The sequence below is a fragment of the Octodon degus genome, unplaced genomic scaffold (genome assembly GCF_000260255.1).
Source record: "Octodon degus isolate 3935 unplaced genomic scaffold, OctDeg1.0 scaffold00073, whole genome shotgun sequence".
Lineage (NCBI taxonomy): Eukaryota > Metazoa > Chordata > Mammalia > Rodentia > Octodontidae > Octodon > Octodon degus.
This window is the reverse complement of record NW_004524649.1, coordinates 1,282,594-1,294,019: the sequence shown is the minus strand read 5'-3', so window position 1 is coordinate 1,294,019 and position 11,426 is coordinate 1,282,594. Positions and strand designations below refer to the sequence as shown.

At 53.6% G+C, this 11,426-nt stretch overlaps 1 protein-coding gene across 1 annotated transcript in view; it reads right to left on the bottom strand.

Annotated features, from left to right (window-relative positions):
• Positions 1 to 11,426, bottom strand: part of Cacna1a (calcium voltage-gated channel subunit alpha1 A) — a 184,335-nt gene that overhangs the window by 19,577 nt on the left and 153,332 nt on the right. Inside the window, exons 32-35 of the mRNA XM_023720124.1 lie at positions 4,575 to 4,691; positions 4,268 to 4,333; positions 3,990 to 4,105; positions 603 to 753 (exon numbers count right to left, since the gene is read on the bottom strand). Of these exons, the coding sequence (XP_023575892.1) occupies positions 603 to 753; positions 3,990 to 4,105; positions 4,268 to 4,333; positions 4,575 to 4,691 (450 nt within the window). The remainder of the gene's footprint in view (positions 1 to 602; positions 754 to 3,989; positions 4,106 to 4,267; positions 4,334 to 4,574; positions 4,692 to 11,426) is intronic.

Here is an 11,426-nt window from a genome sequence, read left to right as displayed (position 1 = left end):
TCTCCCCGCCCCTAAATTTTTTTTTTTTTTTAAAAGAAGCTACACAAAGCAAAGGTGACTGTCAGAGAGAACAGCCAAAAGGAGGGACAATGATCCAGAAGAGTCAGGGAAGGAGAGAGGAGACAGGTGGAGACACAGAGATGCAAAGACTGTGAGAGTCAGAGGGAGGCTCTGTGACACAAGAGGCAGCATGACCACATTTGTCCCCATGTAAGGCCAAAGACAACTGTGTCCCTGGGTCTCTAATAGGGCACATTTTGGCTGTCACCATGAGGAGACGGGGCACTGTGTACAACAGGAGGCTGGTGGACAACACCCTGCAGGGCCTGGGGCAGCCCCAGGACAGAGCCCTGGGTCAGCACCTTGAGGCCGAGTGGCTTGGGGTCCCCACATCCCAATCCTTGGCCGCCAGCCACATCCTAGGGAAATCGGCCTGTGGAGCGGAGGATCGAGGACCGACAGCCTTTTTCATGTTCAAAACCTCACCAGAGGGCCAGGGATTTAGCCCAGTGGTACGGCACCTGCCTGGCAAACGTGAGGTCCTGAGTTCGATTCCTGATACCCCACTCCCCAAAACAACAACAACAAAACCAAAGCCTCACCAGAAACGAACAGAGGAAGATGAAGGAGACGAAGTAAAAGTATGCGAATTCATTGCCACAGTCTGCGGTCAAGATCCCGGAGTTCTTATCGCACGGTTTCCCGCTCAGGCAGGACAGCATGATATTGTGCCAGGCCTCCCCAGTGGCGCTCCTGGGAACAGGGGGAGTGTCAGAGACCTCTTGTGGGGAGGAGAGAACACAGGGAAATAGGCCCACGAGCTGCTCGGGGCTGAGCAGCCTGGGCTTCCGCTCAGTGAGGCAGGAGGAAGAGGAGAGATACAGGAAGCCTTGGGGCCACACAGCGGGGCGTGGTGGTGCACGCCTGTAATCCCAGCACTCGGGAGGCTGAGGCAGGAGGATCATTCAGCATTTGAGACCAGCCTGGGCTACAAAGTGAGCTCTAGGCCAGCCTGAACTGCACAGTGTGACCCTATCTCAAAAAACAAAACCAAAACAAAACAAAAAAAAACCCTCAAACCCCTTCCAAAAACAAAAAACACCAAAGGGCCGAGTAGCTCAGCAGACTAAAGTGCCTGCTAAGGCAGAGTGCAGTGGCCCCTGTTCCATCTCCGGAGTGCCGTGCAGGTCCCAGCCCAGGGGCGCGCTGAGACTGGGACTGAGAATGGGCATGGTGGTGTGCACCTGCAATCCTAGCATTTGGGAGGTTAAAAACGAGACTACGAGTCCGATCTGTGTAGTGAGACCCTGTGGACCCTGTATTAAATGCATTAATAAATTTTTTTTTTAAAAAGTGGGGGGAGGGCTGGATAGCTGGATATAGAGAGAGCACTGCAGTCAAAGCACCTGCTTGGCAAGTGCAAGGGCCAGGGTTCGATCTCTGGTTTCGTAGCACGCCATATGTCGTTCCAGCACCTCACCCTACAGGCCACAGAAACCAGGCGTGGTAACATACGCCTGTAATCCCAGTGCTGGGGAGGCTGAGACCGGAGGATTACTGAGTCCAAGCTGTGTAGGGAAACCCTGTACCAGATAAATAAATAAATAAACCACACAAAGCAAAGGTGACTGTCGAAGTATCATAAAACTAATAGATATAAGTCACCTGTTCCCAACACATGCAAAAGCGAGCAAACCCAAATCTCATCTACATTGCAACTTTGACCCCACCCCCACAGACCATGAAGCTTCTTCTAATACCCTCGTGTTAAAAACAAAAAAACCCAAATCAAGCCCCTCCCCCCTATTATAAACTTCTGCCTCTCCGGGGAGTGGCTGAGTCTGCATCCATTGGGCCACGACTCTGTCAATCTCCTGCTCTAGACCCTCCCACAACAGCTGTCCCTGTAGAGATGTGAGCTCTTCTCCCTGGCCCCGCCCACCCACCTTGTGGAGTGGAGGGCACTGTTGCTTCTTCCCTTTTAATAGGTCTTATTCTACTTCCTTTTTTTGGAGACAGGGTCTTGCTATGTAGTTCAAGCTAGCCTTGAACTCACAGCAATCATCCTGCCTCAGCCTCCTGAGTGTTGAGATCAGAGGTGTGCATCCCTTGTGCTTATCAGGGAAGCGCTTATTCCACTGAGCCATCTCCCCGGCAACCCCCCCCCCCCCTTATAACCTTACTTTTGTTACTTCTTTTGAGGGAACTGCACAATTCTTTATGTGGGACACCAGGAAACTGGAAATAACTCCTTAAGACATCCTATCTGGCAATACCAGGAAAAGCCGTTATATCTTAGGACTATTCCCCAAGTCATTCCACTGTGAACATGCTGGATTTCTCCTTGTCCTCACAAACACCAGCCCACCAGCCACACTCTGCCTCAGCGTTCTGGCTGTTCCTGGCCAGCTAGTCACCGGGCTTCCTCCTTTGCCTGGTTTTCTCAAATATCACACCTATTGCTCTCCATTCCTTCCTTTCTGCTGTCAGGTGGAAGTTTTTTTTTTTTCTTTCTTTCTTTCTTTTTTTTTTCTTCTTTTTTGAGACAGCGTCTCACCATGCAGTTCAGGTTGTAACCTAGGCTGACCCTAAACTCTTGGTGATCCTATTGGTTCAGCCTCCTGAGTGCTGGGACTATGGGAGTGTGTCATAATGCCCAGTGGAAGTTTTCTTTCTAAAGTGTGGCTAAGTATGCATATTATACAATATACCATTTTAATTATTTTGAAACATACAACTCAGTAGCCTGAAGCATCTTATTATTATGCAACCATCACCCAGCTCCAGGCTTTTTCATCACCTCAGAGGTTCTGTCCCCACTAAACACTACCCACTCCCTCCTCCATCCGCCAGCACCCACTGTCTTGTTGCCTCTCTGAATTCCCTCATTCTGGGTGTATCATACAAGTGCTGGTGTGTGCGCAGGCATGTTTTAGATTTTTTTTTTTTTTTTTTTGAGACAGTCTTGCTATGTAGTTCAAGATGACCTTGAACTTACTATGTAGCCCAGGCTGGCTTTGAACTTGCAGCCATTCTCCTGCCTCAGCCTCTTGAGTGTTGGGATTGTAGGTGCGCGTCACTACACCCCGCCGTGCTTGTTCTTTTGCACCTCCATTCTCTCCTGACCTTAAATTTTGCCTCTTCTCCCCAAGTTTTTAAGGGGCTGGGGAGATAGCTCAGCTGAGTAAGTGCAAGGGCCTGAGTTTAATCCCCGGCTCCGCAAAAAAAAAAAAAAAAAAAAAAAAAAAAATCTATCCATCCCCAAGTATTTAAATCTTCCCAAAGTATACTTTATAATAATTGACCAATTTTTGGTCTTCCCCATGGGAACATAAACTTTTTTTTTTTTAATTAATTTATTTATTTAATTTATTTATTTTTGTGTGTGTGTCCAGCTCAGCCCACCAGGGGGCGGTGCTGGCTGGCATGTGGTGCTGGGGGATTGAACCATCATCCAGGTGTTTTGCTAAACTTGTTCTAAGTAGGTGCTTTAGACCACTGAGCCATCTCACCAGCCCCGGGAACATAAACTTTTAAAGGCCAGAACGTATTTCCTCTTTCCCTCTCCTGCATTCCCTGCTGTGTCCCACTGCCTGTAGCAGTGTCTGGCACACAGTAACTACTCCATTTGCCTCCAGGAACCAATGGAGGGTCTCTACTATTCAGCCAGGATCCAGAGCCAAAGATGGAGCCTCAGAATCAGTATGTTTCCACCTCACAGGGTGGTCAGCAAGGCATAGTGTGATAATACCTGGAAAAGGACTTCCCGGCTTTGGGCTCCTGTCCTGCCAGGTTCCTAATGGGGTTCCCCAGTCCCAATCCATCCCATCTTGAACCTCATCAGAGGAGCAAGATGGCTTTGAGGCACTGAAAAAGATTTGGACCTGCCTTCACCAAAAGAGGACACGCCCCACTGCGAAGCCACGCCCACCACCAAAGATGCAGACACGCCCCTCAGAACAGAGCGGCGAGGCCACGCCCCCTCTCACCGGAAGAGCAGCATGAGGGCCTGGAAGAAGGTCCGGAAGTTGTTGTGCTCAGTGATTTGGAACTCGTCCTCATCACTGTCTTCGTCCTCCACATCTATGCCAATGTTGCCAAACACCTAAGGAGATGGAGGATGACAACCAGAGGCAGCCATGTCCTCTCCACCCAGAGGCTCCAGGGAAACCCAGCTAAATCTCCACGGCTGACCCTGTTTGGGGGCCTTGCACCCTTCCTTCCCTGGGGAGGCTGGGGGCGGGAATCTCAGGGGTACAGCACTCACCTGCATGCCGATGATGGCGTAGATGAAGAAAAGCATGGCAATGAGCAGACAGACATAGGGCAAGGCCTGGGAGGAAGGAGGAAGGCAGTGAGGGGGGGCCGTGGTTCCTTACCCACACCTCTCCTGGCCCTGTCCCCTGGCCTGTGGGGCTGGTGGGCATCTTTGGGGGAGACTGGGATGGGGCAGGCAGTGAGATAAGGGCCCTGGGAGGCAGAGGCTCTGGCAGGCTGCATCCCAGAGGCACTTGTGGTCCAGCACAGTTCTCCTAGCACAGGGTGCCTGGGCCACAGGCGCGGCAGGAGCTCACCTTGAAGGACTGCACGAAGGTCCAGAGGAGAATGCGGATGGTGTAACCCTGACGGAGGAGCTTGATGAGCCGAGCAGCCCGGAAGAGGCGGAGGAAGCTCAGGTTGATGAAGTTATTCTGGGGAGATGGAAGAACATGGGGTGACCGTCCACCCACCCGGAGGGGCTCAGACCTGTCACCACTCACAGAGGCCCCTACATGAAGCCAATCAACAGGAAAAAAGCAAGCCAGACCCCAAATAAGGAGGGAGAGGAGAGAAAGCACTATTAATGCAAATGGAGCAGAAAAACTCGGAAAAAAGAAAGTCAGAGGGAGGAGGGAGGAGGGAGGGCGGGAGAAGAGGCACCAACTCAAAAGCATACTCCTTCCTGCCAGCCCCGCCCACAATGGGGAAAAGGAAAGAAAAACCGGGAGGAGGAGAAAGAAACTAGGGGGCCGGGAGGGAGAAATAACAAAAGAACAAGGAAAAGAAAATATATCCGAATCATCCAATCAGGAAAAAAATCAAGATGGTTTTTGTTTCTCCCAACAACCAAATGCACTGAGACAGAGGACACAAGCGGGTCAGACTGCAGGACCCATCACAAGGGGACAAGGCACAAACACCGGGCGGGTGGGGGTGGGGTTGCCAGCACCAGGCCTGGTGGACACGTGCGGGTTCCGAGGGCATGTTACGCTCCGAGCCTGAAATGCATCTGCCACGGGACTCACCGGGCACCTGCCCTGCCCTGCCCTGCCCTGCCGAGCTGCCCACCCGCTCCTGCCCGCCCTGACCTCGCTCCGCGGCCAAGAGGAGCGGCGGCTGGCGCCAGGGGAGAAGCGGAAGAGCATCTTTTCTTACCCCCTTGGCGAGCGGGAATGGGGAGGACGGGAGGGAGCTGGGGCTGTTCGGCTGCAGGGTGAGTCCTCGCTGCCCGCTGAGTCGGAGAAGATGCATTTGGGACCCTTTCCCCCCTCTCAGGGATGGCTTCACAGCTTCTGGGACGGGGTGGAGTGTCACGGGACCAGGCCTGCGGGAAGCAGGAACGACTCAGCTTCCGGGGCCAGTGAGCTGGGGATCAGCCCTGGGCCCACCGAGGGGCAGGTGCTGGGGTGGGAGGTAGGGCCGTCCCTGCCCCCAGGACCTCCCTGGGTGGCCCCTGGCTCTGCTCCGAAACCCCCTGTCTAGTCTCTGCCTCTGTTTCCTCTGTCTGAGCTAGACACCAGCTGGAAACTGGTGCACAGAGCCTGCTGCTACCACTTGGGATTCTCCTGGGGCTTCGGGGCACCCTGGAAAAGGGTGCAAGGCCAGGCACCCACAAATGGTGACCTGATTTGGCCAATGAAACTAATTAGTTGAGTCTGAACAGTCTTTTTAAAAGATGAAAAGTAGTTTCACTTAAACAAAAATCAGATTTTCTCACTGATCTGGCTTCCTGGTACCCAGGCCTCTGATGACTGCCCCCTGGGAGCAGGTGACATGTTGTTCAGTTTTCCAAGGTCCCCTGGAAATGGCATCTACATTCCTGGTGTGCTGTTGTCTCCTTGACCCCCAAAGCCATCTAAATCTGAAAGCCCAGTGCAGGGCAGATCTGGAGACTGGAAATCACAGACCAGTGTCCAGCTGGCTGAGGGCAGGAGGGCCTCCCACTGTGAGGGGCTTGACTGGACCCTGATGGGTGGGATTTGTAGGTGCCCCACAGCAAGATTTAATTCTGCCTAGCCCTCTCCCCCAAATGGTGCATGGGGGACTGCCCCAGGTGACTGCACAGGTTTCCCTGATGACCACAGCTGCCTTCCCGCTTTGACAGTGAGTTCTGCATACAATCTTTCTCCTTGGGATTTCCTGGCAGGCTTCCTCCCACTGGGTTTGTGTCCTGTGCTAGCTCTGGCCTGGAGCTGAGAGGCAGGGACTGGAGCCCGGGGACTCTGGAAGCTGGCAAGAGGCCTCTGGGCTTGCTGGTAACATCTCCAGCAGTCTCTGGCCAATGCCAACAGATATTGGGGTGGGAAAAGTGACTGGCGGATTCTACCCTGGACACTCCAGCCCCAGCCTGTCGTCCCCAGTGCCTGGCACAAGTTCCCCAACCCAGTTTGGTTGAGTCAGCTCAGTGGTCAGCTGACCTGACCCCCACCCCTGCCTGGTACCCAGCTCCATCTGGGGATGGGGCCAATGGCCCAGGTCTCCCCAGCACCCTCCCATGCAACCCCAGAGTACAAGCCATCCCTTCCACGGGGCGGACCATAACATGTGGGCTCGGTGAGGCATGCACAGGCAGGCGGGTCCTGGCAGCAGCCCAGGGTGGAGCTGCCACTACGCAGAAGCAGCAGCAGCGGGGATGGGGATGTGCGGAGAGCATGCAGTCTTTGGAGGGGGAGACACATGAGGGAGGGGCAGAGATGGGAGAGGGCAGGGAGGGGAGTGCTGGCAGCCCTCCTCCCTGGGTCTGCACTACCACCTGGGGCATCCACAGAACTTTCAAGGCACTCCCTCCTGGACCGTTCCCTACACTTCTCATTCTTGGGGTCCTCTCTGCTCTGTGAGACCCCCAGAGGCAGCTGGTCCTCAGGGTGCTTCAGTGTATGGAAACCACCCACACAGGGGCTGCAGAGAAATCCTGATCTTGCAGATCTTCTCAGTCCCGACCTCACCTCGGTGCTCCTGTCCACAACCTGCCTGCCTGCCTTCCTGAGAGGCCACAAGACCACCTCCCACTCAAGTCCACACTTGCTCTTTGCCCCGGCCCTGCCCTCGCCTGGCCCTGTCTAAGCACCACTCTGTTTTCAGCTAGGCTAGGGAATAGCCCGGGGCACCTCACATCTCCTAAACCCACATCTGCCCCATCTCCAGGTTCTGGGGCTCCTACTGTCCTCCACCCCCTCACTGTCAGCTTTCCCAGGTTTCCGGCCCAGCTCCAGCCCAGCCCCATCTTGCCTCATGGATGTAGTGAGCTGGTCTAATTATGCTTCTGATGGTCCCATCCTCCCATCAAAGCTCCTTTGGCCTCTCTTGATGGTGCTTAGGATTTCACACGGAACTTCTGGGACCCTACCTGCTTCAGATTTCTCCAGGGCAGCCTTTCACAGCCCCACATTGCCTTCCCTCACCCCTGCACTCTGCCTGCTCCAGGACCTTGGCATGTGGTGTGTGGGGGCCTGAAATGTCCTTTCTCCCCTTTCCACCTTGTTCATGCTGTTCACTCCTCAATTTGCAGCTCAGCTACAATTTCAAGTGGAGCCAGCAGTAATCAGACCAGTGTATGCCTCCTTGTAATAGGGGCAGGGGCAGTGACTGGGGCTACCTTTGCCCACTGCTTCTTTGGTGGGACCAAATAAGGACTCGTGAGCTGTCTGGTGTACAGATGCCTGTGTACTACCTATGGGAAGGGAGCCCAGTGCAGAGGTGCAGTGTGGGTCCTGGAAATAAGCTCACTGGTCCAGGGCAGGGGAAAGGCAGGGCAGGTGGGTTTGCTGAGTGAAGGCTGTGAAAGGGGCCTGGCAATGGGGAGGTGGTGGTTGCTGGGGTGGGTGTGGGTGTGACATGCAGGGTGATGGATGTGACAGAGAGGGAGGAAAAGGGAAGGGAGAAGAGAGAGCGGAGGGGCAGGGAGAGACATCCAGCGGAGTGGGAGCCCTGGCAGCTCTCTGAGTGGTCGGAAGTGGGGGTGTTGGTGGGCGCTCCCTCACAGCTCTCTGTGTGGCATGAGGTGGCCCTCTAGTCCTGGTAGCCCTGCCCACAGGGAAGATCCCACCCCATTTTCTGCAAAAGACTCAAACTTTCTCAGATGGACGCCCTCAATCCAAAACTAGATAAGACCAGAGGGAGAGAGCTCTTTAGGGACAACGAGGGGGAGGGGCGGGGGCGAGAGAGACGGACAGACCGAAGGGAAGGGCGGGCGGGAAGCGCGCGCAGCAGGCATCCGCAGTTGGAAAGCCGGGGTGGGTCATGCCATACAATGCGAGAGGTGCGTTCACAGTTAATGTAGGGCATTTAGACTTCAGAAAGAAGTAACACCAACCGGATTCTAGATGCAGATGTTGAAGATGGAAGGGAAGCGGGCGGGCGGGGGCGTTTGGGGAGGCGTTTCAGCGTTTTTTAGGTTGATTTGTAACCAGTGCCAAAAAACCAATGGGTTTCGGTTCCCCGGGCGGGGAGTGGGAGTGGTGGTGGCGGTGGGTTGGGAGATAAAGTCATTGGTGTATGAGTACATAGACCACGCCATGGATGAACAAATGAATTTCATAGTGCATTTTGATTGGATGAGTTTTTCAGACGGCGTTGTGCCAATATACAGTTTAAACAGCAGGCATGAAAAGAGACAAGAAACACAGTCATTATCCATCGAGTACAGGACAAACCCACGTCACCCCGTCCACCTGCAGGGGCAGCCGCAGAAGCCCGTGGGCAGCGCTGGCAGTTCCGCCCCCCATGGCCCGCGCCTGTCTTCCCCAGGGCCCCTCCCCCTGCTTCTCTGGGCTCAGTTCTGGCCTCAGACCTGCTGGCCTTACCTGGGAGGCAGAGAAGGGGCGCCTGAGACCTGATGCAGCTGAGACTTGGTCATCCTAGGAGCCCAGACCTACCCGCTGACTTTCCCTCAACGTAATTCAGGGCCAGCTATCAAACCGAACACCCAAGGCATGGCAATAATAGCAATACAAATAATAATAGCCATCATTTTGGAACTAGGTATTACCTGGTGGGTTCTGTGCCAAGCACGTCACATTCACACTGACTGTGCTTTAATTTTTTTTTTTTTGCCTTTTTTTTTTTTTTCCCCTCCAGAACCGGGGATTGAACTCAGGTCCTTACGTTTGCCAAGCACTTATTCCACTGAGCCATCTCCCTGTCCCCTCTTTGTCTTTTTGAGACAGGGTCTCTCTATGCAGTTCAGGTTGGCCTTGAGCTCACTTTGTAACCCAGCTTGGTCTTGAACTCACGATTCTCCTGCCTCAGCCTCTTGAGTGTCCGGATTACAGGCATGCACAATCATGCCTGGCCTGTTTTTAGTTTTGCTTTTTTTTTTTTTTTTAAATATTTATTTATTTATTTATTTATTTATTTATTTATTTATTTATTTATTGTGTGGCCAGCTCAGCCCACCAGGGGGCGGGCGGGCCGGCATGTGGTGCTGGGGGATTGAACCGCGGTCCCTGTGCTATTGCTAAGCGTGTTCTAAGTAGGTGCTTTAGACCACTGAGCCATCTCACCAGCCTCCCTGGCCTGTTTTTAAATTTATTTCTTTGGTATAGGGTCTCCCTGCGCAGCTTGGACTTGTAGTGATCCTCTTGTCTCAGCCTTCCCAGCGCTAGGATTATAGACTTGTGCCACCACACCTGGTTTTGATGACTGGCACAGTATGCCCAGGGTTCTGGGGGGCTTGCACGGCATGCAATACCAGGGATCAAACCTGGGTCTTTGCACTTGCCAAGCAGACGCTTGGACCATTGAGCTATCTCTCCAGCCTATTTTTAAATTTTTAATTAAATTTATTATTATTACCATTTTTACAGTTTGAGGACTGCAGCCAGGAACTCCATACTTAGCTGTGGCCCCAGTCCCTTTCTTCATTTCTTTTTCAGACAGGGTCTTGCTACATAGTTCAAGCTGTCCTGTGTAGCCCAATCTGGCCTTGAACTCATGGCCATCCTCCTGCCTCAGCCTCTGGAGTGCTGGGATCACAGGCGTGCACCAGCACACCTGGCTTGATTGCTCTTATATAAAAACGTTGTCTCCTCCCTATAGCATTGGTTCTTGTAGCGGGGTGGACTCTGTATGTCTGTCTTGCCTGGTGCTCTGTCTCTGTCATGTAACCATGCCTGGCAAACAGGAGGCGCTCAACGTGTGCCTGTTGAATGCATGTAGGAATGAGTCTGTAAGCAGCTGGTGGGGTTAACTAGCTGCAACTGTGGTTCCTGGTCTACACGAGCAGAGGTAAGAAGCTGTCCACGATCAAGCAGGTGGTTGAGGGGACTGTCTGGCTACTGCACTAGTCCTGATGTCTGACCAGCTCCTATTCCTCAGCATGCTGCCCTTCCTGGTGCTGCCAATCAGAGCAGCAGTCAGGATGTCACCCCATGGATCTGTTACCAACAAGCAGAGGTTTTAAGTAACTTCCTTCACTTGCCCTGCTGGGAGCTAAGCAGCCTCTCTAAACTCTGGGACTCAGGGACCCTGGCTCCAGGTTGCAGAGGGCTCAGCCAGGTGGCAAGCACTCCTAATGGTCTGCTGCAGCTCCCAGCCACCTTAGAAACATGGCACAGAAGACCGGGCAGGAGCTGGCTCTGCTGGGCAGCGTGGAGGGGGAACCCGCAGAGGTGGGCATGACTTCTCTGGGGACGAGGATCTGGGGCTCAAGGCAGCTGAAGGTAAGAAATGTGGCCCGGATACCACTTCCGTGGGGCATCCAGGACATGTCAGTGAGTGCCCCGCCTTTCCAGCTCCCTAGCCTCCCCAGCAAGAGTGGGTAAGCTGATCCCTCTGTGCTGGGGTCAGTCTAGGACACCCTAAGCTGGCACTTAGGAGTCCCTTGGCTTGAATATGTGACCTTGGGCGGGTTCTCTGGCCTCTTTCTGGTTCCCCTTGACCAGTGGGAGGTGCTGGCAGGAGATGGGGCAGCAGGGGACGGAGGCAGATGTCTCTTCCCACCAGGTCTCTGCTAGCTCTGGCTCTGGGCTCCACAGGGGCCCTCCCACCTCAGCACTCAGTAGGTGACAGCTCCGGCAGGGGCTGATTTGCCTGCCTCACCAGCTGGCATGTCCCCTTCCCTCCTCTGCATGGGTCTATACATTCAGATCCTACCAGCTGAGTTTTTTTTTTTTTTTAAATTTTTATTTATTTATTTGTGTGTGTGTGTGTGTGTGTGTGTGTGTGTG